At 42.5% G+C, this 27,846-nt stretch overlaps 1 protein-coding gene across 13 annotated transcripts in view; it reads right to left on the reverse strand.

Moving 5' to 3' along the window:
* The window catches only part of LOC134359048 (uncharacterized), a 279,403-nt gene that overhangs the window by 99,333 nt on the left and 152,224 nt on the right, over nucleotides 1-27,846 (reverse strand). For all 13 annotated transcript variants that reach the window (XM_063071897.1, XM_063071898.1, XM_063071901.1 and 10 more), the window contains 4 exons: nucleotides 25,007-25,120; nucleotides 23,449-23,544; nucleotides 16,273-16,407; nucleotides 10,184-10,309 (listed from right to left, as the gene is read on the reverse strand). In XM_063071897.1, coding sequence (XP_062927967.1) covers nucleotides 10,184-10,309; nucleotides 16,273-16,407; nucleotides 23,449-23,544; nucleotides 25,007-25,120 — 471 coding nt within the window. The remainder of the gene's footprint in view (nucleotides 1-10,183; nucleotides 10,310-16,272; nucleotides 16,408-23,448; nucleotides 23,545-25,006; nucleotides 25,121-27,846) is intronic.

Raw genomic sequence — 27,846 nt, forward strand, 5'->3', positions numbered from 1 at the left:
ATGAATTTTTCAAAATATACCATTTTTTGAAATAAATTCATGGAAATATTGCTGTTGATTTTCTGAAATCTCTGGATGTGTTCATTATGACATGTGACCAGCTCTGCATATTTTTATGGGTAAGATTTCCTGTGGATAATTAAAAGCACAAAACACTTCAAGTTTCACATTGATTCAATAATCATTTAATTTGTAATAGTTACGTTGTTTGCTGCTTTTTCACTGGTAAACAGATCTATTGATCAAATGTGGAAGTAAAAAGATCTGTACAACATCAACTATGGGCTTAAAAGACAAAGCAAGTTCCCAGTCCATTCAGATCTGTGCAGCAGTTTTGATATCAGAGTGAATATGGATCATATTATCACAGTTAGAATTTTTTTATATACAGAAATCAGGCTATTTTATCCAAACCAAATCACTAGCAATAAAAACATTAGAAAGCATTGTGCGGTTTGTAGATAAATCACAGACCATTGAAATATATTCCAAAACAGAATTTCGAGGAAATGAGTGAAGGTTATTGTGCAATCAAGGCTGATCAGCTGACACTGTCTCACTCCAGGGGTCAGGATCTGCCCAAATTATATGACGAACGTTTTGCCTTACTGTGATTTTAACTCTTTAATGACTTTGGCTGTAGCTCTGGGCTGCAATTATTTATCAGATTATTCAAAGTAAAAAGGCATTTTGAACTGCTTTTTTTTTACACATACATCATTCTTATGAGTGAGATGTTTTACACATCCACTGAGAAATTTGTTTACATCCATTACATCCAAAGGAATGGATTTTCAAAGCTGTTATAGTGTAATTTGAAAAGAGCTCAGAGAGTCTGTGTCAAAGATACAATAGTATTTCCTCAGTCCAGCACAACAACTGCTCATTTTGGCACTGGTTGTAATAATTTCCACAGACTGCATTAGAAATACAATTGTTGTCACTCCTTAGTCAGCGTTTCTGCTATTCCTCAGAAAGAGGACACAAGGCAGTGTTAACTGGATGCTGGGAGTGGGGGTGGGAAGTAGAGAGAAGTATTCAGGGTGGGATGATAACCTTCATTAGGTCTGGCTTTGAAGGGTTCTGTATTTGTAAAAATAGAGGAAGTTGTTCATTGTCCATTCTAATTTGTGGTTAATGATTTGATCAACATATTAAAACTGATTTTATAAGAGATAAAAATTTACACTATTTTCGCACTATATTTCAAAAACTGAAATTAATATTGCAACATCAAGCCAGATTTTCCTGCTCTTTCTTCCCAGTCTCTAAAGGCATGAAGAAGAAACGTTTTCAAGACCAAACACAGCCAAGCAGCTGTCCGAGTGCATTTGGATGTTATTGCCACCACCTCAAACACGGCACCAAATATTGGATTTTCCTGTCAATATTGCTCAGTGTCAGACTCTGTGGCACATTCATTCACTGAGCCAACACACATAAAAGTTGCTGGTGAACGCAGCAGGCCAGGCAGCATCTCTAGGAAGAAGTACAGTTGATGTTTCGGGCCAAGACCCTTCGTCAGGACTAACTGAAAGAAGAGATTTGAAAGTGGGACAGGGAGGGGGAGATCTGAAATGATAGGAGAAGACAGGAGAGGGAAGGATGGAGCCAAGAGCTGGACAGGTGATAGGCAAAAGGGATATGAGAGGATCATGGGACAGGAGGCCTATGGAGAAAGAAAAGGGGGAGGGGGGGAAAAGCCCAGAGGATGGGCAAGGGGTATAGTGAGAGGGACAGCGGGAGAAAAAGGAGAGAGAGTGAAAGAATGTGTGTATATAAATAAATAACGGATGGGGTACGAGGGGGAGGTGGGGCATTAGCAGAAGTTTGAGAAGTCAATGTCAGAAGTCAATTTCTTGCACTGAGCCTCCAGCTTGTTTCTGAGATTTCTAATCCCATGTTTTTGTTTTCAGAACTTTGTGAGTTATGTGTAAATGGATCTGGAGAACAGAAACAGACACTTAAATAAAGGGGCAGAGTTTGCTTTCACAATAATGCTATGGCTCACGTCACATATGGAGCCTTTATATCCAAATGCTACAGCATTTTCTGACAGGGTCAGATATAAGTTTTGTGATAACTCTGGGAAATCGGAAGCCTATCTATGTTGTACTGTCACTGTATAAGCAATGGTACATTAAGGGCTAACAATAGTAACAGAGAAGTTACTAATCACATAGCATGTGTACATTGAATCACTTCACAATGAACGACATCAAGAAGGTATAAATTGATCATTCTGAGAAACAGCAGGGAGGTTAAGAAGAGACACATGTATTTATTTTGCTTCAAAAACAGTTTACCCTCAATGAGATTTATGGGAAGATGCTGTTTCCTGCTTGGCATTCGGTCAGCTGCAGAGTCAGTATCCAGGGACCACCACTCATTGACGTTTCACTTCCTTAGCCCTGGTACATCTCCTGGTGGCGGAGCAGTGGCAGAGACGTCTCCTTGTCTCCCCCCCGGCAGCTCTCAATGGAGTTACTCGGCCCCCCAATTTCTGTCCTTTCTCCTCAGCCACAGTCAAAAGCTGCCCTTTTCTCCCTCTTCAGCCATCTTTCTGGTGGCCCTCCTGAGCCTCGCTCCAGTCACTGCCACATCATGGAGTAACCTTGTCGTCGATGCGCAGACCTACCTCCACAGGGTAGGCGACGGTCCTCCAGTCAGCTGCCAGGTCTGAGTACCTCAGCCTCTTCTGCTCATGGGCAGCCTCCACTCCTTCCTCCTGTGGGACAGTTAACTCAGTGAGGAGGACTGTCTTGGTGGCCATGGCCCACAGTACGATGTCCAGGTGGAGAGATGTGGTGGTGATTTCCGTGGGGAAATTGCAGCTGTCTGCTGAGATCCACCCTCCATGTTCCACTCCTTGCCTGTGGAGGGGATTCATAAAGGAGCTCTTGGGTGGGTGTATCATTGCTCTTACCAGCCTTAACAAATGGGATGAGTTGTTGTTCCACTGGGGAAAGGCCGCTTCTCGCATCCCACCTGCAGGTCTCTGGGATCTCCTCCAGCTTCTTCAGGACCTGGTCATGCCCTTGGGCCAGCGCAGTCTGATTACGAGACTGACGCAGAAAGTCTCTAACTTTTTGAGGACAAGCTCCAAGCGGAGGACCCAGACCAACATTTCTTACAGAGTTAAAGGCCCGTTTATGACATCTCAATCACTATGAACAGTCCCATCATCTCTAAGGATCAAGTTCAGATCTCTGCTTTGCTGAATCAGAAGATGGATTAGAATTGGACAAGAAAACTAGAAGCTACATTGCAAGACCCAAAACAGTTGCTGCTGGACTCATTTTCGTATAGATTATGCTGATGCAGGCATTGGTACCGTATTGCAATGCGTAATCTTACATCGCTGATACACTTTGGTCACCCTGTATGTACAAGGGACGCCACAATAGAAAGGTGGGGGAGGAGACGGAAGAGAGCTAGAAGGTGACAGGTGAAGCCAGGTGGGTGGGAAAGGTAAAGGGCTGGAGAGGAAGGCATCTGGTAAGAGAGGAGAGTGGACCATAGGAGAAAGGGAAGGAGCAGGGGATCCAGGGGAAGGTGATAGGCAGGTGAGAAGAGGTAAGAGGCCAGAGTGGGAAATAGAAGGGGGAAGGATTTTTTTTACCGCAAGGAGAAATCGATACCCGTGTTATAACTGAACTGGAGAAGCTTGGCTGAAGGTGCAGCTTGTCTTGTCTTGCACTGGAAGTGTTCAGCTAGGGTGAGCTCTGGTCCCTTTGCCTTTGCTGCATCCAGTGCTCATAACCAATTTTCGCCGTTACCTGGAGTGGATCAAGATTGGTTTCTGTGAGGGTGGAGTCCTTGGAAGAAAGCTGTAAGGACAGGAATGTTTCTGCCTGGGCCTTCACACACAGATGATAGGCACCAATGTTATTGTGAATAATGTTATTATGGCTCTGTTCTGGGTCTATCCCATCCAGAGCAACATGATGCAGTGAGATGACTGGACGAGAATTGCGTGGTGATCTCTTCTACCAGTAAACATGCACAGCGATTCCGCCTCAGGTAAAATGATGAAGATGAGGTTTATCCCTTGTGTCGGTTAGTTCACGATCTGATAGACTCAATTTGGCAGCTGCTTCATTACCTTGCAGATCATTCCCCTCACAGATGCTGCTCAACCCAGTGAGTTCCACAGTTGCAAGTTCTCTTGTGCAAGGGTCTATGTCTCTGATGTTTCATAATGTATAAAATCATGAGGCATATTGAAAGGGTGAATGCATATAGTCTTTTTATTATTTATTGAGATACTGCATGGTCTAGGCCTTTGCAGTCCTTCGAGCTGCACTGCCCAGCAATCTCCCGATTTAACCCTAGCCTAATCACGGGCCAATTTATACACGGACCAATTAACCAGTACGCCTTTGGGCTGTGGGAGGAAACCGGGGCACCTGGAGGAAACCCACGTGGTCACGGGGAGAACAAACAAACTCCTTAGAGACAGGGTCGGGAATTGAACCCCGGGACACTGGTACTGTGAAGCGTTGTACTGACCACTACGCTACCGTGCCACCCTTTGCTCAGGGAAGGGGAACTCAGAATTCCAAGGCACAGTTCTAAGGTGAGAAGTTAAAGATTTATAAGGGACTGAGGCGGGGGCGGGGCCAGGCGGGATGCAGCAACTTCACGGAAAGAAGGGCACCCATAGAAAAGAAGTTACACGAGGAAGTGGTTGAGGCAGGTGTCATAATATCATTTAAAAGACATTTGGTTGAGGAAGGGTTTAGAAGGATATGGACCATAGTTGGCATGGATCTGATGTCAAGAACCTGTTTCTGTGTTCTACCAAAGGAGGTGTAAGGTGCTCCTTCCCTCCGCTAGCCTGCAGGTCACCCTTGGGGAAGGTGTAGCATCTGCTTATCTCCCCCACCCCGATCAAGCCCACGTGAAGCCATGGGAGCAGGTGGTGGATGGTTGTACGAGCAGCTGGTGCATATCACAAGTCCTGGTTATGCAACCACTGACGCCAGGCAGACAATCTCTGAAGAGTATTGATAATGGCTGGAGTCACCCGTCTTATAAAGACACTGCCCAGAAGAAGGCGACAGCAAACCACTTCAGTAGAAAAATTTGCCAAGCACAATCCTGGTCAAGTCAAGTCACTTTTTACTGTCATTTCGACCATAAGCTGCTGGTACAGTACACAGTAAATACAAAACAACGTTCCTCCAGGACCATGGTGCTACATGAAACAACACAAAACTACACTAGACTATGTGAGACAGCACAAGGCTACACTAGACTACGTAAAACAACATAAAAATAACTGCACTAGACTACAGACCTGCACAGGACTACATAAAGTGCACAAAACAGTGCAGATTAGTACAATAATTAAAAAACAAGACAATAGGCACAGTAGAGGACAAATTACAATATAATAATAAATGATGTAGGTGTCAGTCTAGACTCTGAGTATTGAGGAGTCTGATGGCTTGGGGAAAGAAACTGTTGCACAGTCTGGTCGTGAGAGCCCCAATGCTTCGGTGTCTTTTGCCAGATGGCAGGAGGGAGAAGAGTTTGTATGAGGGGCGCGTGGGGTCCTTCACAATGCTGTTGGCTTTACGGGTGCAGCGTGTGGTGTAAATGTCTGTAATGGCGGGAAGAGAGGCCCCGAAAAGACCTGGAACCCCCACGTCATATGACATGGCTCAGAACAGACGATTATTGTATGACTCTTCCTGTGCACTTGACAGGGAAGAAGAACATACTATATCTCAAGATCACCCACTGGTGACGTTCAGGAACAACCTGACTTGTACGAGTGAGTAAATAGGCAGACTGGTCAAATTTATGAAAGGCAAAAGGAGTTATCATGAAGCATAACTCTTGATGGGTAATGTTGATTAACAGACCAGGATAATCTTGAGACTACAGAGGTTGGTTTTATAGTTTTGTTGTTAACAATAACCTTTGACCTTTTTGACTGTTGTATGTTCTTGTCATGGAGTCATGCAAAGCAGAACCAGGCCTTTTGGCCCATCATATGTAGTGAGTACCCATCTATACTAATCCCACTGATTACCACATGATCTGTAGCTTTCTATGTACTGGCATTCAATAATTCACTAGAAACATAACTGTAAGAACACCTGCACCTACCACTCACTCAGGTAGTGAGTTATAGGTTCTAACCACCTCTGGATGAAAATGTTCTTCCTCAAGTAACCCAAAATCTATGCCCTCTTGTTTTAGATACCTCTGCTGAAGGGAAAAGATCTGACCATCTACCCTATCTATATCCTTCATAACCTTGTATATATTTGGCATAACCAATCTCAGCCTGCTCCATTCCAACGTAAACAATCCCAGCCTCTCAAATCTCGCAGAACTGAAACACTTTATCCTGGACAATGTGCTGGTGAATCCGCTCCTCACCCTCTCTAATGTAATCATATCCTTGTTATATTGTGATGACCAGCCTAACAAGGTTGTATAAAATTGGACGTGAACTTGAAAGCTGTTTTATTCTACGCCTTAACTAATGAAAGAGAGTATCACATGCTTTCTTCACCATTTTATCTACCTGTGCTGCCATCTTCAGGGGACCATGAAATTGTACACCAAAGTTCCTCTGTTGTTCAGTACTCCCTGTAGCCCTGTTGTTCATTATATTTGTCCTACTCTCATTAGTTCACCTAAAGTGTATCATCTGCTATCAGAATTAAATTCCATTCATCCCTATATATCTTAGCAATTGATTAATATTCCCTGGTAGCCTATGACTATCCTCCTCACTGTCAGTAACACTTCTGATTTTCATGTCATCTGGAAACTTTTTAATCATACCTTCTACATCCAAATCTATGTTTTCAAATTGAGGTGGAAAGAGATATGACAAACTCAAGGCATTTGGACTTTCCAGATACAATTGCACTGACACCAAGTATGTTGTATTTGACATAGCACCATCTAACTGGCAAATGGGTAATCGATTCTAATAATATTAGTAATAATGATAATAAGTTAGCTATGAACACAGTATACATAAGATCATAAGCCATATGAGCAGAATTAAGCCATTCACTCTATCGAGCCCACTCCGCCATTCTATCACGGCTGATCCTGAATCCCACTCAACTCCATACACCTGCCTTCCCGCCACATCCTTCGATGCCCTGACCGATCAAGAAATGATCAACTTCCGCCTTAAAGATATGCACAGACTTGGCCTCCACTGCAGTCCGTGGCAGAGCATTCCACAGATTTACTACTCTCTGGCTAAAAAAATTCCTCCTTACCTCTGGTCTAAAGGGCGACCTCATGTTGGGTAACCTTCCAGTCGATCAGTACTTACGCTTTAATGCCATTTGACCAAGTAAAATCCCTTCACTTATTAAAATTAATTACTGAAAATTACTCTTATTTCCTGCTCTGTTTAAACAATAAAAAGCTCATCTTTTCCACGTTCAGTGATATTATCCTAAACCCATGTAAATGAGAATATTGTCATTTCCTGCCAGAATTCTACGCCTGAAGCTGGCTTAAATTAAGTCATAAACAACATTTTTTATAACTGCTACAAATGAACACCATCATCCCTCCTGGGCTCTCTGCAGTCTCTGCTCGGTTTCACCACCTCACAACCTCTCACACTTCCCTTCGGTTGTGAGAAACAGTGCTGAACCCACTTTAATTCACTTTTTTTAGAAAACTAATCACAGTATCTTGAACAATGGTTTTCCACTGCTGCACACAATCCAATTTCTCTCAGAAATAAATCAATGCTGTTTAATCAGTGACTTACCACAGGGACGGACAGTCTGTGATTTTTTGCTGTAGGGTCCAGACGTTAGACCTGCTCTAATGCCTGGTTTGCATATGGCACCCAAAGGGAATGCTTCACATTCATGGTCAGTGCAGGACCACTGGCTTCCATTACACTGATGAAGCTTGCTTGAGCATGAGTTAAAGAGGACTTCCCCAAAGTGGCCTCAGTCTGGTACATCTGTTCCTAATTTACACTCCCAAGTTCCTGCCTAATAGCATCATAATTCCCCTGCCCCCAATTAAATACTTTTCCATACTGTCTGCTCCTATTCTTGACCAAGGCCTAAGCTTAAGGTCAGGAAGTTGTGGTCACCGTCTTCAAAATGCACGTCTGCTGAGAGATTGCCACCTCACCAGGTTCGTTGCCTCGTACTAGATCCAGTATGGCCTCTCCTCAAGTCGGCTTGTCCACATATTGTGTCAGGAAAACTTCCTAGACACACCTAACAAATTTTGCCCCATTTAAACCCTTTGCAGTAAGGAGGTGCCAATCAGTATTGGGGAAGGTGAAGTCACCGATGAGATTCAAGTTTATCTTATTTAACACTGGGAACCGATACCAGGTTCTCCCTTGGTAGCGCAACACTATTACAGCTCAGAGTTTGGAGTTCGATTCCGGCGCGTGTGTAAGGACTTTGTAGATTCTCCCCATGGACGTGTGGGGTTCCTCCAGGTGCTCTGGTTTCCTCCACAGTCCAAAAATGTACTGGTTAGCAGGGTCATTGTCCTGTGATTAGGCTGGAGTTAAATAGGTGGCTTGCTGTGCAGCCCTGTATCTCCAAATAAAATAAAATAACTAAGTTTATGTGATAATGGAATTTAACCACTAGAGGGCGCGTCCAACACATCAAAGAAGGGGAAAGCTTGAACTCTGGCATGCTTCAAGGATCTCCTTAGCTATCCAAATAGAAGTGCAATACATTCACAAAATCCTCCAGAGGAGGTAGGCATGAAACTATATTGATAACAGAATTAGTATGTGCACCTTATGCTGAATGGCAGATCACGTGCTCATTTCTGTGTTTACTGTTCTGACATTCCACTCTTCACATTCCACGAACCTCTCATGCATGACCAAGCACGCAAGCGATGATATGATGGATAATCTCCCTGTCCTCCATCCAGATGGGCTATGGAAATAAATCTTCAACTTACAGGAGTCGAGTCATTTCTTTTGGCGAATGTCAGAATTCTACTCATTTCAGACATTTTAAAGTTTGAATCATCTCCGAGTTAATACTAAAGTACAAAGTGATTTAACAGCGAGGGTGCAAGACACGAGCGACTGCCTTGTGATAATGAGCATGACTGGGAAAACGAGTGGGAGCTAAGGAGGAGGTGCTAAAGAACGAAACACCAGCAAAACACTTTTAGAGAGATTTTTGGAGAAGAGGATGGAAATGCTGCGGCAGCCCATGAATTCCCCACACAATGCTTTCCAGAAATACAATGGGTATACAACTACAACTTCCATGCTCCGAATTGAGAATCAAATGACCTTGCCTGCTGTCTCAGGGATGGGTGTGCCCGCACCTGTGCCGCCCCTGCCCCTGGCACTCCTGTGCCACCTGCCCCACAGCCCTCCTGCAGTGCTCTGCCTGCTCCATTCCCAACATCCTTTCCTCCCACCAGATTTACAAACTTGCTCTCTGTTCCATGTTGACAAATACAGTGCTGTGCAAAAGTCATAGGCACCCTAGCTATACAAGTATATGTGCCTAAAACTTTTGCACAGTCCCTATATGATGGACACAGAGTGAATTGAGCTGTACCCAGTGGAGCTGTTGGTCAATAGGACATGTATTAACTATTGAATAATAATATCAGGTTTTTTTTGCATTATATTCATATTCCCAAGGTTCAGCACCTTATATTAACCACTCTGGGAAGCATTTGCCTTAACTTTTCAAAGAAGTTCCAAAGAGCAGCCTTCCTGATCCAAACTCTTCGGCCAAGAGCTCCAGTACAGTGACTAATAAACAGTTTGATGTTACCCACTGTGGCACAGCACAGTTTTGCCCTCTGATGTCACTACTTGTTCCAGCCACGGTGCTATTCAGCTTTACAAGGTGGACAGACCGATACATTGGGAGTGGTGACGGTGTGTGGTAGTATATAAATTTACTGTGTGTAGTCACCACTTTAAATTGGTCTTTTGTATGCCACTCGAGTAATGGGTGTGTGCTAGTTGCATATCACAAGTCTATTTTGGGACATTATCCAGTTTAACTCCCCAGATGTTTTCTCAGTCCTCAAATTCAGAATGTTCTTGTCAGTCACATTCAACACTAAACAGTGCCAAACAGAAACCTATGATTATTTCCACTCTTCTGAAAAAATAGAAATCCGTAGTCTTAGGATAATAAAGTTATAAACACTGTTTTACGCCACATACCTCACAAGTTCTTGAAGATCTGTTGCATCAGGCTGAGGCTTGGTAATGCCTTCAGGTGAAAGAGAAGGTGATTCAGATGGGAAACAAGCATCTATTGGTGTTTCTGAATCACAGGACGCAGACACACTGAAAAATGTGAAACGTAAGAAGACAGCTCAAAAAGTATTCTGTTTTAATTTGACTAAAGTCAGCCTTCAGGGCAGATGTTGTTACAAATCATTTTTATACTGCATTACAAAGGACAATGAATGAACACACAGTAAGCCCCAGTTATGACGATACAACTTAAGATACCTTTGTTCAGACACTTGCATATCTCAAAACTACCTTCTTTCCACATTGGTTACAACAGATCATGTTCAGGCAGAGGTAGTTAAATATAAAGTCTTACTGTATTTTGTCTTCATAATTATTTCATGCAACTTACTTCGAATGCCAAAAAAGAGAAAATTCTAGAACTTTAAAACCAGGTCTTTAGTATTACCACAGAAGACTTTAGTATACAGTACTGTGCTAAAGTCATAGGCACATATATATAGTAAGGGTGCCTAAGACTTTTTACACAGTACTGTAGTAATTTTATGTATTGTACTGTACTGCTGCTGCAAACAAATACAAATTTCATGACACATGAGTGATGATAAACCCAATTCTTTATTGTGAACTGAGAGTGGGAAGGGTACAGGGAGAGGGGAATCATGTTTGGGAAAAGGGGAAGGCAGAGAGGAGGGAGCAACGAGAATCAGAGCGACATTCTGTAATGATCAATAATCCAACTGTTGGAATCAAGTGACCTTGCCTGGTGTCTCAGGCCTTGGTGAGTCTGCACCCACACAACTCCCAACTCCTGGCACTCCTCCTCTGCCACCTGTCTCACACCCCTCCCACGGTGCTCAACCCTCACTATTCCCAACATGCATTGCTCTGCCAGATTTACAAACTCGCTCTCCACTCCACGTTGACAATATAGTACTGTGCAAAAGTTTTAGGCACCCTAATTTTATATATGTACCTCAGACTTTTTAGACAGTCTTGTGATTAGATAGTTTCCGTTTAGTACAGATATTGCTAGACAATATCTGGAAGTTAAAAGCATTTCTAGTGATTACCCAAGTGACATTGAGATGTACACAGATGCGAATGCATGGGATGCAACCCCAACATGTTAGAACCTTCATTACTGCTTTCTTTTCCACAATCAGTGGGAACACCTAATTCGGCTGGGGATATTGAACCAAAAACATTCTGATGGATTGGGTTTCCAATTTACACTGGCATTGGAAAGGATAGAAGAACTGAAATAACAAACTGATGCAACAGGAGGTTCTCAGATCAGGTGAACTTTGATCTTTGAATTAAACTAATTTACAAAGCATCTCTTAACAATTTAGCTGACCTTCACATATTGGAAATCTTGTGCAAACACATTAAATTACTATAAATTACAATATAAATAAATAGTGCAAAAATGGGATAATGAGGAATTGTTTATGGGCGCATGGACCTGTCAGAAATCCTGAATCGCTGAGTGTGGCTTCTTCTCCAAGCTTCTGTACCTCCTCCCCAATGGTAGGAACAAGAAGAAAGAATATCCCAGATGTTGAGTGTCCTTAATAATGGACACTGCCTCCTCCTTGATCGTAGCGATGGGACGAGGGCATGCCCTGGGTGATGGAGGTTCTGAAGAATGGATGCTGCCTTTTTGAGGCATTGCTTCTTGAAGAAGTCCTCGATGGTGGGGCTGGTTGTGCCTGTAATGGAACTGGCTGAGTCTACAACCCTGTGCGGCCTCTTGTATTTCTGTGCGTTGAGCAGGCTGTGAGGCAACCTGTCAGAATGCTGTGCACTACACATCAATAGAAATCGGCAAGAGCCTTTGGCGACGTACCAAGTCTCCTCAAACTTCTAACAAAGTAGAGCTGCTGAGATGCAATCAATGGGTTGGACCCAGGACAGATACCCAGGAACTTAGAATCATGTTTATTATCACCGACACGTGACGTGAAAACTGCCCACCCTTTCTACTGCTAAGCCCTCAATAAGGAGGACTGCTGAGAGTCCTCCTGACTTCCCCTTCTCGGTCTATAGTCAATTCCCTGATCTTACTGACATTGTGCGTAAGTTTGTTGTTACGACACCACTCAATCAGCTGATCCACATCACTCCTGTACTCCTCATTGCCATCTGAAATTTTATTAACAACAGTTCTGTCATCTGCAAATTTATAAATGGCATTGGCCATACAGTCATAAGAGTAGACAGAGTAGAGCAGTGGGCTAAGTGTGCATCCTCACCATGCTCCTGTGTTGATCGTCAGCAAGAAGATGTTATTCCCGATCCACACTGCCTGTGGATCCGTATCCGTATTGTACTGTCTCAGTACTTTTATATTTGTGTGCTGTAGCACTTCTTTTATTCGCAGTTATTTTGTAAATAACACTATTCTTTGCATTTCTGGTCAGATGCTAAATGCATTTCATTGGCTTTGTATCTGTACTCGGCACAATGACAATAGAGTTGAATCTAATCTGTGGTCTTCTGATAAGGAAGGCAAGGATCCAATTGTAGAGGGAAATATAGGTCACAAACAAGAGACAATCTGCCGGTGCTGGAAATCTGAGCAGCACACACAAAATGCTGGAGGAACTCAGCAGGCCAAGCAGCATCTATGAAAAAAAGTACAGTCAACGTTTTGGGCTGAAACCCTTCTGCTGGACTGGAGAAAAAGAAAGCTGAGTAGATTTAAAAGGTGGGGGTAGGGGAGAGAGCAACACCAGGTGATGGGTGAAACCTGGAGGGGGACGAATGAAGTAAAGAGCTGGAAAGTTGATTGGTGAAAGAGATAGAAGGCCATAGAAGAAAGAAAAAACAGGGGAGGAGCACCAGAGGGAGATGAAGGACAGGCAAGGAGATAAGATGAGAAGGAAAAGAGGATGGGGAATGGTGAAGGGGGGGGCGCTGTATTCAGGGGCATTACTAGAAGTTTGAGAAATCAATGTTCATGCCATTAAGTTGGAGGCTACCGAAACGGAATAAAATGTGTTGTTCCTCCAACCTAAGTGTGGCCTCATCATGACAGTGGAGGAGGCCATGGATGGACATATTGGAATGGGAATGGGAAGTGGAATTGAAATGGGTGGCCACTGGGAGATCCCATTTGTTCTTGTGGTTGGAGCGTAGATGCTCAGCAAAGCAGTCTCCCAATCTACATCGGGTCTCGTGCATACACAGGAGGCCACACCCAGAGCACCGAACACAGTAAATGACCCCAACATGCTCCCTCCTGGCACTAATCCGTGTAAGCGGAACAAGTGCTACACATGCCCTTACACTTCCTCCCTTACCACCATTCAGGACCCCAAACAGTCCTTCCAGGTGAGGCATCACTTCACCTGTGAGTCGACTGGGGTGATATACTGCGTCCGGTGCTCCCGATGTGGCCTTTTATATATTGGTGAGACCCGACGCAGACTGGGAGACCGCTTTGCTGAACATCTACGCTCTGTCCGCCAGAGAAAGCAGGATCTCCCAGTGGCCACACATTTTAATTCCACATCCCATTCCCATTCTGACATGTCTATCCACGGCCTCCTCTACTGTAAAGATGAAGCCACACTCAGGTTGGAGGAACAACACCTTATATTCCGTCTGGGTAGCCTCCAACCTGATGGCATGAACATCGACTTCTCTAACTTCCGCTAAGGCCCCACCTCCCCCTCGTACCCCATCTGTTACTCATTTTTATGCACACATTCTTTCTCTCACTCTCCTTTTTCTCCCTCTGTCCCTCTGAATATACCTCTTGCCCATCCTCTGGGTCACCCCCCCCCCGTCTTTCTTCCCGGACCTCCTGTCCCATGATCCTCTCGTATCCCCTTTTGCCTATCACCTGTCCAGCTCTCGGCTCTATCCCTCCCCCTCCTGTCTTCTCCTATCATTTTGCATCTCCCCCTCCCCCTCCAACTTTCAAATCCCTTACTCACTCTTCCTTCAGTTAGTCCTGACGAAGGGTCTCGGCCTGAAACGTCGACTGCGCCTCTTCCTATAGATGCTGCTTGGCCTGCTGCGTTCACCAGCAACTTTGATGTATGTTGCTTGAATTTCCAGCATCTGCAGAATTCCTGTTGTTTATGCTCACAGGTGAAGTGTTGCCTCACCTGGAAGGACTGTTTAGGGCCCTGAATGGTAGTGAGGGAGGAGGAGGAGGTATAGATGCCCAGCTTTAGAAGCTTGTTGGTTAATACTGAGAAGTTGATGGTATTAAATACCGAGCTGTAAACGATAAACAGCAGCCTGAGGTATGTTTTGCTGTTGTATTGTAACACTATTACAGCTCAAGGCATCTGTATTCAGAGTTAATTTCCGGCTCTGTCTGTAGAGAGTCTGCAAGTTCCTCCCCCTATGACCCCATGGGTTTCTTCCTCCAGGTGCTCCAACTTCCTCCCGTAGTCCAAAGACATACTGCTTAGTAGGTTAATTGGTCATTGTAAATTGTCCTGTCATTAGGCTCGGGTTAAATAGATAGTTTGCTGGGCGGTGCGGCTCATTTAGCTGAAGGGCCTATTCCATGTTGTATCTCAAAGTAAAATAAATATCAATACTATAGTCCAGCTATCAGCTGCTGATACCAGTTCATTCTGAATTTCTATTAAATATGTTTGTCTCTTATTCTAATAACAATGCATATAAATTTAGGAATACACTCCGGGCCACTTCATTATGTACTGCCTGTTCTTAATAAAGTGGCCACTGTGTGTATGTTCGTAAACACGAGGAAATCTGCAGATGCTGGAAATTCAAGCAACACACACAAAATGCTGGTGAACGCAGCAGGCTGGGCAGCATCTATAGGAAGAAGCACAGTAAACGTCTTGGGTCGAGACCCTTCATCAGGACTAACTGAAAGAAGAGATAGCAAGAGATTTGAAAGTGGGAGGGGGAGGGGGAGACAAAAAACACCTTATATTCCGTCTGGGTAGCCTCCAACCTGGTGGCATGAACATTGATTTTTCTAACTTCTGTTAATGCCCCTGCTCCCCTTCTTACGCCATCCCTAATTAATTAATTAATTTTCTTTTTCCCTCTCTCTCTTTCCCTCTCACAATAACTCCTTGCCTGTTCTCCATCTTCCTCTGGTGCTCCCGTCCCCCTTTCTTTCTTCTAAGGCCTTCCGTCCCATGATACTCCCCCTTCTCCAGTCTTACATCGCTTTTGCCAATCTACTTCCCAGCTCTTGGCTTCATCCCTCCCCCTCCTGTCTTCTCCTATCATTTTGGGTCTCCTCCTCCCCCTCCCACTTTCAAACCTCTTACTATCTCTTTTTTCCATTAGTCCTGACGAAGGGTCTCGACCCGAAATATCGACTGTACCTCTTCCTATAGATGCTGCCTGGCGTGCTGCGTTCCACCAGCATTGTGTGTGTGTTGAGTGTATGTTCATGGACTTTTGTAGCTATAGCTCACCCATTTCAAGGTTCAATATGTTGTGGGTTCAGAGAAGTTCTCCTGCACACCACTGTGGTTATTTGAGTTACTATCATCTTCCTGTCAGTTTAAACTAATATAGCCATTCCCCACTGACCTCTCTCATTAACAACGATAATTTTCGCCCACAGAACTGCTAGTCACTGTATGTTTTTTTTGTGTTTTACACCGTTCTCTATAAACTCCAGAGACTGTTGTGTGGGAAAATCCCAGGAGATCAGCAGTTTCTGAGATACTCAAATCACGCCTCCTGGCACCAACAACCATTCCAAGGTCAAAGTCACTCGGATCACATTTCTTCCCCTTTCTGATGTTTGGTCTGAACAACAACTGAACCTCTTGACCATGCCTGCAGGCTTGAATGCATTGAGTTGCTGCCACATGACTGGCTGATTAGACATTTGCATAAATGAGCAGGTGTACAGGTGTACCGAATAAGTGGCAACTGCGTGTATTTTAAACATTATTTGGAATATAAAGTATTTTCTGAGAACAGACTGAAGCATTATCATTCCCACTTTATCCCCCTGTCTCATCCTAGGTGATGCTCGCATGATTTCAAAACAATAGTTTACCTCATTCATTTGTTACCTTTGCACTACTTACCTCGCGTACTGATTTTGCAGACTTGTCTCAATGGATGCCTCGACCTTCTCATCGGATTGTAGAACCGCAAGAGGCAGAGGTGCTGGAGCAGGAAGAGCTCCTACAATGTCTTCACCATCAGAAGGCACAGCAACGCTGAAAATGAAAGAACTTGAGTCAACATCTCTTCACATATATTAAGTCAAACTACATTACCATTTTTCAGTATTTTAAAGCTTTCTCTGAATTAACAAAACATCAGAGACAAAACCATAATATTAGCTCATATGTTGGAGAGTTAACTCACACCTTGCTGTTTGAAATTAACATATCTTGGTTTTGTTCAGTTCCAGCTTTTGAAAAATCCGAACAAGGATATCAGTTTGGTTCCTGTTGTCCATGATCTGATAATGAAACTCGCAGTCCTTACAGGGTCCATTGGTGCCTCCAGATGGAAAGCTTTAATTTTATTACTTTTCTTATTGTAGAGTAGGACTGATGCTTCCTACTATACATTACCTTTGTGCACCTCTCCTAAATAACCATTAGCGCTCTCCCAATACAATACCCTGTATCCACCTTGATGTCTCTTCCTGTCACTACGTTCGGATATGGCCCAAGTGCGGAGTGGGAGACACTGAAGTGGGTCGATAGTTCACAAAACTTTAATGCGAACAGTGTTAAAGGGAAAATAAAACAGTAAACACTAGGCCAAACAGGGCCGTTAACTAAAACTCTCAAACAGGAAACAAAGCCTACACTGTGGCTGAAAAGAACATCTAAATATTAAACGAATACTGCTGGTCTTCAGAGTCAGTTGACTCGACAGTCCAATTTCTCAGGCAAGGCCGATGCAAACAGGCAGCGAAGCGTTGCTGTGCTCTGTCCAAGTCTCAACAAGTACTACGACGACAAGTATGGAGTTAAATACTATCACGATTAAATACTTAATTAGCTAACACATGCAAATTCACAAGCGCAATTGCCGTATCTACTGCGCTGCCAAATCCATGGTTGTGACACTCCCTATTGTCACAGCCCACAGCTGAGCCAAACAAGCTTCATCCTCACCAGGAAAAGGTGTTCTAGCTTGGTCTATAACTGACTCTCATTCTTTAGGAATGAAAGTCATTGAAGTTCCTCATCAGTGCTGTTGTGTCAGTAACACTGCCAATTTAATCCTCTCATACTGATTTCATGGTCTCCCTTCTTACTGGTTTGTTATACCAGCCCACACCAGCTTATTTTCACATTTACAATGCCCTACTTCTCATAAAATGGAGACAGCAGGCCAATTTTGTGGTATGAATATTTGGGGCAGAGGTCCAGGAAAGTGGTTAGTAGTTTGTGGAGTGTAATCCTAGTGAAGAACATTTCCCTCCTGTAAATGTGCAATCATCTTGTATACATAATCCCCTTGAAATTGCATGGGATTAATTGGAGAATTGAAGTTTGGCTTGAAATGTGCAATACTGAACTTGGAAACACAATGGAATTGTTTTACATTTAATATATCTGGTTAAAAAAATTATAGTAACCAAGTTCATATCAATTGTCAAAAGTACAATTCTGGCTTGGAATTTATCTGCAGTGGTTCGCACCAAATGTACCACACAGTCAATGGAATGGACTTGGAGAGAGTACAAGTCAAGCAACAATAAAGCAAATTTAGTACAGCTCACTGAAAATGAATTTCTAAGCAATAGCAGATGGAGTGATTTAGACAATTACTTAGCAACTTAATTCATTCAAATCTCTTTGCAGATCCTAAAACCTACCCCCATACATGCATTTTGTTCCAACCTAAGTCATTATATCTGGCTACTGCCCTCCTGTTGCAGACTCATTGGTAATCACTGTGATATCCTGAATTATGAATGTATTATCTGGTATCCTAAATTATATTTACAATAATACTCATATCTGCTCCAATAAATACAGAATTCCCTTCAATCATTACACTAGAATAGGTTAGGACTTTATTCCTTCCAATGTAGAAGATTGAGGGAAGATTTGATAAAGATATACAAAATCATAAGGCGTATAGAAACGGTAAACGCAAGCAGGCTTTTTCCCCTGGGATTGGGTGGGCTGCAACTAGATGTCATGGGTTAAGCGTGAAAGTTGAAAAGTTTAAGGGGAACATGACGGGTAACACTCACTCAGAGTGAGAGTGTGGAATGAGCAGCCAGCACAAGTGATGCATGCGAGCCCGACTTCAACGTTTAAGCAAAGTTTGAATAGGTACATGGATGGGTAGGGTTAAGGAGGTCTATGGTCCCAGTGCAGGTCAATGCGAGTAGGCATCTTAAATGGTTTGGCATGGACTAGATGGGCCAAAGGGCCAATTTCTGTGCTGTACTTCTCTATGACCCTATGACTGCATGGTTTTCCCCTTGAGGATCACTTACTCCCTAGTCCTTGTTGGTACTCATTACAAAGAGGAGTGTCATAGAGTAGAGTTCAGGTAAAGAGTTAGAACTTAATCAAACTACAGTCAGTCAAAACATAGCCCAATTTATAATTTGTTTGACACAGGTTTTTAAGGTCAGGTCTAGTTAACTCATGTCACGCAGCCAAAATACAACTAAAATATTGAGCCTGACTGCTTTTATTTATAAGGAGTCAGCCTGGCCTGGTCTACACAGAGCCCAACAGACTTCTACTTTTTGGATATGGGTTACGTTGAGCATGATTCGAATAGCCAGGCTCCATCAAGTTTGCTTGACGGGTTTTCTTGGCAATCAAATTTTTTTACAGCATTAGGAAAGTTCTGCTTTCTATTTAGATAAAATCTTACACAAGTCGAATGACATTCTGATAGCTCTTCAAAATCTTATTGCAAAGAGGACTGCAACAGAAAGTCGAGAGGCTTGTCATGAGGCACATCAAGTCCCTGCTGCCCCCCTCACTGGACCCCCTGCAGTTCACGTACTGTCCCAACTGTTCAACAGATGATGCCATTGCCTCCACCTGGCCTTAACCCACCTGGACAAAAAAGACATGTACGTTAGAATGCTGTTCATAGACTTCAGTTCAGCATTCAACACAATCATTCCTCAGAAACTGATTGGAAAGCTGAGCCTACTGGGCCTGAACACCTCCCTCTGCAACTGGATCCCAGACTTCCTGACTGGGAGACCTCAGTCAGTCCGGATTGGGAGCAGCATCTCCAACACCATCACACCGAGCACGGGGGGGGGGGGGGGGGCCCAGGGCTGTGTGCTCTGTCCACTGCTGTTCACTGTGCTGCAACACACAGCTCGAACCACATCATCAAGTCCGCCGATGACACGACCATGGTGGGTTTCATCAGCAAGAATGATGAGTCAGCATAGAGAGAGGAGGTGCAGCAGCTAACGGACTGGTGCAGAGCCAACAACCTGCCTCTGAATGTGAACAAAACAAAAGAGATGGTTGTTGACTTCAGGAGGACACGGAGCGACCACCCTCCACTGAGTATCGACGACTCCTCCATAGAGATCGTTAAGAGCACCAAATTTCTTGGTGTTCACCTGGCAGAGAATCTCACTTGGTCCCTCAATACCAGCTCCATAGCAAAGAAAGCCCAGCAGCGTCTGTACTTTCTGCAAAGGCTGAGAAAAGTCCATCTCCCACCCCCCATCCTCACCACATTCTACAGAGGTTGTATTGAGAGCATCCTGAGCAGCTGCATCACTGCCTGGTTCGGAAATTGCACCATCTCGGATCGCAAGACCCTGCAGCGGATAGTGAGGTCAGCTGAGAAGATCATCGGGGTCTCTCTTCCCGCTATCACAGACATTTACACCACACGCTGCATCCACAAAGCAAACAGCATTATGAAGGACCCCACACACCCCTCATATAAACTCTTCTCCCTCCTGCCATCTGGAAAAAGGCACCGAAGCATTCGGGCTCTCACGACCAGACTATGTAGCAGTTTCTTCCCCCAAGCCATCAGACTCCTCAATACCCAGAGCCTGGACTGACACCAACCTACTGCTCTCTACTGTGCCTATTGTCTTGTTTATTATTTATTATTATTTATTGTGATGCCTGCACTGTTTTGTGCACTTTATGCAGTCCTGGATAGGTCTGTAGTCTAGTGTAGTTTTTGTGTTTTTTTCTTACGTAGTTCAGTGTAGTTTTTGTATTGTTTCATGTAGCACCATGGTCCTGGAAAACGTCGTCTCATTTTTAATATGTTCTGTACCAGCAGTTATGGTTGAAATGACAATAAAAAGTGACTTGACTTGTCATGTCCCATCGTGAGCATGTGTTCTGCTCCTATGGCCACAATCATCTTGTTGAAAAGGATGTCACAGGCAAACCAATCACCGGTTCCATAGTAATAATAGTTTTATTTAACAAACGGTTTATTATAGAAACATAGAAATCTACAGCACATTACAGGCCCTTCAGCCCACAATGTTGTGCCGACCATGTAACCTACTCTAGAAGCTGCCTGGAATCTCCCTACCACATAGACCTCAATCTGTTTCTCTTAAAAGTGTTAAAGTTTCTAGTGTTGAAGTTTTTCTACCCTCTTTCCCACAGAGTAACCAGACTGGAGATGCAATTTTAACTATCGTTTATTTGAATTTTCCACAGTTTTTGTCTTTGTGTTTCAATCAATTTCAGGAATGAACCTCTTCAACGTAGAACTATTGAATCAGTGGTGAAGAAGGCAAATGCAATGTTAGCATTCATTTTGAGAGGATTAGAATATAAAAGCAAGGATGTAATGTTGAGGCTCTATAAAGCACTAGCAAGGTCCCACTTGGAATATTGCGAACAGTTTTTGGGCCCTTTATCTAAGAAAGGATGTTCAAATGAGATTCATGAAAATGACGCTGGGATTGAAAGGCTTGTCACATGAGGAGCATTTAATGGCTCTGGGCCTGTACTCACTGGAATTCAGAAGAACGAGGGGGGACCTCATTGAAACCTATCGAATGTTGAAAGGCCTTGATAAAGTGGATGTGAAGAGGACGTTTCCTTTGGTGTGGGAGTCTAAGACCAGAGGAGACAGCCTCAGAATAGTGGGACGTCCTTTTAGAATGGAGAAGGACTTTAGCCAGAGGGTGGTGAATCTGTGGAATTTGTTGCCATGGGCAGCGAAGTCATTAGGTGTATTTAAGGCAAAGGTTGATAGACTCTTGATTGTTCAGGCATGAAGGGACACAGGGAAAATGCAGGAATTGGGGCTGAGAGGGAAAATTGATGGAATGGTGGCGCCGACTCAATGATCTAAAGGACCTAATTTTGCTCCAATATCTTATGGTCGTATGGTAAAACAAACATGCAGAAGTTCATCAGAAATAATGAAAAGCCTAAAACATTAAGTCTATTTATCTCTCCACTGATGCTACTTGATCTAATTTTTTTTTTTACAGATGTCCACAATCTATTGCACTGTGCACTATATTAATAGATCAATTCAAATTTATCTGATTAAAGACAGTGTATCCCTGGGCTTATTTCTATCTGCTACAGAAACCTGAGGATTACTTGGCATCTGTGGGAATATTAGCAGAATGTACCTAGGACTTTGAAAACAGCCCATATACTATACACACATTAAACATCAGAATGAACAGGTGTTGCTGAAGAAATCTATTTCAAAATGTTTAAATTCAGGCCACTGTACTTTATGTTTATTAAAGACACTAATAAAAATCTGCTATTCATTTCTGAGGGGGCTTTCGTATATAACACTTTCAGAAGGATATAATGTCCTGCCTTTGGACTGGGGAAAAAAAGTAATTTGTTTCGACAGATACCAATGGCTGCAGGCACTTGGCATTCCAATCACCAGCACACTACGTCAACACTGCGCATTCGGTGTCGTATCTGTTCTCTATTTGTTTTGTATTCTGTGTTGTGCATTTATCACGTTTATTCGGTAACTAGTCACATGAGTGGGGGCGTGGCAAAAGTGAAGAGAATAAGTTGCGTATTCTTGCTTATTCCGTGGTAGTTTGGGGCTCGGGACCGGCGGACGTCATATCTTTGTTGACCACTTGATAATGCTTAATTGTATGTTTTCTAATCACTAAGAAAGGAAATAAGGAATTCAGCTCTTTGGAGCAATCATTTCATTGGAGCTGAGGATGCACCATGCGAGTATCACAACCCCGTGACGGTCATAGGCTAACGGCAATTGTTTTGATTTTGGATTAGTGTTTGCCGCTACAGGCATGTTAATAACTTTCCCTCACGGTATTAAGCAGTACAAATTGATATGGGCACAGATGTAGCAAGCAACAAAAGACCAGTTGCCTTGACAGCTCTGCACCACGGTGGCATTGGGGGCCCATAGGCTCTGTCCTTTCTCCTTTTATTTCAGACTTCCAGCACTTCCAGATATTTTACTACATCTATTTCTCCAGTACTTTTTACTGTTATTAACATTGGAACAAACTGGACTTGTAAATCTGCCAATATTTATGACTGAAGTAGAATGCAAATTCAGCACAGGGTTTCAGCACACAGAAATTAACATTAAAGGACATGAAAGATAATTATCGTAAAGAAAATAGAAACGTAGAAACATAGAAAAGCTACAGCACAATACAGGCCCTTCGGCCTACAAAGCTGTGACGAACATGTCCTTACCTTCAAAATAAACCTAGCAACAAAGCCATTCCAAATGACCAGAGAAGAACCTTAACAATGCTGTTGCACAGGAGGAAGAGATTGCAAATTATGAAGCACAGTAACGCTTTTAACAGAATGTGTACTGGCAACCCTGTAGCAGCAGATGAGGTGGAATTTGGTTGGAACGTATGACTCACAGTCCATTGTACTCAAAGTCCATTGTAAAACAAAGTTAACTTACTCAGAAAACAATGGAGGAGTGAGAAACGACACCAATCTCTCCTGATAACAGGGAATTGATCTGCCCAGAATGGATAATTATTTAACCTACTTTATATACCTTGTACATAATCAGCCTCGTTCGCTTACAACGCTGGTGCCACTTAGTTTGATGGAAATGCGGGTGACCCAACTATCTACAATTTGTTGGTTAGAACATTGTTGATAAATTAACAAGTAAGGAACACATTAATGACTGAATAAAACACATCTTGATACAAGGCAGAAATGAATCTGCACTTGGTAATAGTTGGCGAGTTATGAAATTTCAAATAAGCATAACTTCTATTTCGCACGTTGACGCATAGGACACAATCTTGTAGCCGTTTGCAATACCTTTTCAAAGTGTCTTCAACCCCGAGAGCATCTGCATTACTGGTAAGTAGAGAAGGAGCTAAAATCGACTCTGCAATTTCACTGCTGGAAGTATTTCTGGAAAAAAAGAGAGCAAACACATATAAGGCAACACAGTTTAAATTCACAGGCATAAATCCACAAGTCTAATATTTCACCAACATGAATTGGTTCATTGAATCAAAGGACAAGAGCAAAACAAAGACCTTTAAAATAGTTAAATCATTGTAAGCTCTAAAGGAAACAATGAAATGTAAATTCATAGGAAATATGCCTATTGTCCTCTGTATGGTGCAAGTTGGGATGACACCTGCCTGTAGCATGTCATAAATCTGATGTACTGGAAAACTGTATAATTTGCTAATTACTTCACTAATATTTAATCTCTTTCCTGCTGGAGAGGTGGAGTACATTTTTTTGGAGTCCTAATTATCTCCAGCGAAATAAGCTTCGGTACAAACAAATCAGTTTCTAAGGTCAGTTATTAGGCCATGGGAATGAAGCACCTAGACCAGGGGTTCCTAACATTTTTTATACCATGGACAAATGCCATTAAGCAAGGGGTCCATGCACTCCAGGTTGGGAGCCCCTGGCTTAGATGACAGAGGTTAATATATAGATGTAGAGTAGATTACTAAACAGCAAGCCAAGGTGAAATTATAGGTTCCTGGAAATTACTATAGTGATATTCTTGTTTGTTTTGCCTGAGGATGCGTGGTATTATAAAAGCTGTGAAAGATGTTCATTTTGATAAAATCATTACTTCTCACGCATGAACAAGTAAACAAAACAAAAACGTTCTGTAACTAGTAATCTTTTTTTTAAACTCCTGATAACATTACTCTTTGTCTGGTAGCTTTATATCAATATTCAATGGGACTATTTATATGCAGATACTACCAAAGGCTGAAAGGAACAATTTCACGGAAATGCAGCATGATTTAAAACAGTGACTTGCTGCTCTCAGAACAGTGAATTATGACTGCGTCTGAGATCCATCTTTAGATTTTAAAATGTTTTTATAAATATAGCAGTAGCCAGATTATTCTGCAACACATAACGATTCCCGGATTTCAGTAGGTCTTACATTTCTATGGAAGTGCACCAAAGAGGGTAGGTAGCAGAGTTGTCTAAGAAAACAGCATTAGATTAAGGTAAGGAGTTGGAAGTTTAGAGCAGACCCGAAGGAGATTTTACTTTCACCCAGGTGGGGCTTGGAAACTGCAACACAAGGAGGCAGAGACCCTCATTCCATTTAAGAAGTCTCCACTTGAGGCTTGGAGGGCTGAGGGCCCAAGTGCCAGAAAGTGGGATTAGTGTAGACAGGAACATGATTGTCAACATGTTCTGGTGGACCAAAGAGCCTGTTTTCTGTGCTCCAGAGGTCCCCAACCTTTTTTTATGCCATGAAACAATACCGTTAAGCACAGGGACAGTGGAGCTCAGGTTGGGAACTCCTGCTGTGCTTTGTGACTCTATGAAAGTCAACAGTCCCCACCCATAACAATAAAGCTGTCCAGAGATATTTTGCACCACGTACTTTGGTTCCTTTTGGAGGTTTGTAGTATTCGTGTGTGGCTCGTCAACACCATCAGATTGCGGAGGTGGAAAAGGAATCGTAGATGGGATAAGACGATCGATTTGCACAGAAGGACTGAAATTGAAAAATTTAAAACATGATAACAATACGTTTGAGAACATACTTAATTTTTTTTTATACTTGCTGTTTCCAAATCACAAAAGTACACAAATAACAAGATAATAATAAAATATAATAATCTAAAATAATTTGGTCTGAAAAAAATACCACTGAAATAATGGTCAAATCTTTTCACAAATTTGTGAGCAACAAGATCTGAATGCTTGAAGATTCTTAGCAATATTAAAAAATACCCAAGAATTAAAGTAGAAGTAATTACTTATGAATTATTCATCATACAGGTTGTCTAATGGTTTAAATGTTAGATTCTCAGAGATTTGCATTTGGAATGATTTTGTGTTAAAATGTACTGAAGATGGCCATCCACAGTCACTTGTGCCTTACTAATGGTGGGTTATCATCTTTACTGCTTGACCAATCAGGAGAGACAGGTTTAATGCAGAGTATTGCACAAATGCTGTGAAGAAACAAATTTACGGAGAAGATATTTTAAATAAAAGGAATTATCCCTGGTGTGCTTCAAAACCTTAGATAATAGAAAAATCATAGCAACAGCCAGTGGAAAGTCAATTGCATGTAGCCTACAGATTTTCAGTGACTGCGAGTGAGAGTTCCTGCGGTGGAATATCTGCAGATCTTTGCAACGTAAAGTGAGGGCGCCAGGTAAAGTGGCAAGCTTCAGAATCACGTCCAATCAACTTAGTCTCCTGTCATGGCCTGCTTAATCGTTACACATTGGCTCAGTTTGCTCGGATGAAATCCAGCACCATTAGCTCCACGACGTGTGTTCAGACATCTGAACCCAATGCGCTCAAGTACTGAATTAAACTACAGAAAGCACTACTTAATTTTGTGGAAATTGCTACCCTTCAGTATTTAATGCCCTGGACCAGTTCATTCAACCAGCTATTCCTGCAGTTTTAAAAGTCACACCCACTCCCACTCTCAGAGTCTCTTCCTTCCCCAACTTCTGGGTTTCTGGTTTCCCTCTTCCCCATTCCCATAGTGTCTGGCCACCCTTTTGCCCATTCTCAAGGTCTCGTGTCTCCTCGGCCATTTCACAGTCTCTGGACAGCATTATCTTTTGCCACAGTTCTATATGAAGCAACTCTGTCACGTGGGTGGACAAGTCCGGACCAAATATTTTGATAAACACAGCCAATTCCAGCTAAGATATGCCACTGGCTAAACTCGTTTTATTAAAACACATGTTACTGACTATCTGAAATACAGTGGATTCCAGTTAATTGGGTTATCCATTAATCAGGGAAGCCACTTACTAGGGTCAACTCTTAAAGAACAAAAGCAAATCAAGAAAATAGCCAAAACTCCCTTATTTAATTGGGACAATGTGCCGCTTAATTGTGATAGGAGACCGTTGCCAAACAGATTCCAACTAGCGTCAGTCGCATGTATGACTTGTGGCCATCAGAGCTGTGCTTAGAGCAAACAATTTTTAAATAGCGTCACTTGTGTGTGTCTGTGGTCAAAAAGCACACATTCCACCACACATCTATAGAAGTTTGCCGAGGTTTTTGATGACATGCTGAACCTCCGCAGACTCCTGAGGAAGTAGAGGTGCTGTCGTGCTTTCTTCGCAATAATATTTATATGATGTCTGCACTGATTTTGTTCCTTTATACATAGTCAATCAAAAGAACACATCAGCGTACAGGGGACGAATTCCTCCACTGACAGCATTTAGTAACTAATACACAGTTTTATAGCACCATACATCAAAGTTGCTGGTGAATGCAGCAGGCCAGGCAGCATCTCTAGGAAGAGGTACAGTCGATGTTTCGGGCCGAGACCCTTCGTCAGGATCATATAGTTTTGGTAGAGTTTTAATTAGTTCTGTATTTCACTTAAATACATATTCATTATGGCAGCAAACATGAGATGAATTCATCTGTTGATAGCTATTAGGAACTAATACATAGTGTTATAGTATTGTAGTGGTATTGATAGTGTTCTAATTTGTTCTGTAGATTTGTTACTCAGTTAAACTGTAGCTTGTTTTTTTTATATATCTTTTTAACTAATCCAGGACTCTTTGGCTAATTGGGGCAGCCACTTAATTGGTCCAGCACGTACAGGTCCTAATATGTCCCAATGAACTGGAATCCCCTGTATTCTGAAACCAAACCAAGGATCAAGGATCTACTTTGGTTGTCTGATACATTGACACGCATTAGGAATTTGCTGTGGTGTGTTGGCGAGGGTGCAACATGCAACAGAAAACAATAACTTCAACAATTATAAAGAATAATTATATAAAAAATAAAATAAAAAATAAAAAATAAAGTTAGAGGTTAAAATATGGAGAAAGAATAAAATGTACAGAAATACATACATATCAGCATATATTTACAATGTAAAGTGCATTATAAAAATTAACTTAACACAGTTTCAAAAGCTATATTTGCAGATTTTTAAAACAACAAAAGCCCTTACACTCTTAAGAACAGTTGAACACACTCAAAGAATTAAAAGATTCATTTTATCAGCCATCACAGCCATTTCCCTCCATTGAAATTGGTGTCAACTATATTCCCTCACCAGGGCTACAGTAGCTGAGAGGGTGTTGCTGCTTCCACATTAGAAATGATGGGGATCTGCCTCACCTTCAGGCTCCCTCCCTTAGATGCCTCAGAGTTTTGTCAGAAAAGCAAAGAGGAAATTTGGGATTTCCACGTGGGAACGCAACAGTCACTCTCAAG

Source organism: Mobula hypostoma, chromosome 19, assembly GCF_963921235.1.
Source record: "Mobula hypostoma chromosome 19, sMobHyp1.1, whole genome shotgun sequence".
Classification (NCBI taxonomy): domain Eukaryota; kingdom Metazoa; phylum Chordata; class Chondrichthyes; order Myliobatiformes; family Myliobatidae; genus Mobula; species Mobula hypostoma.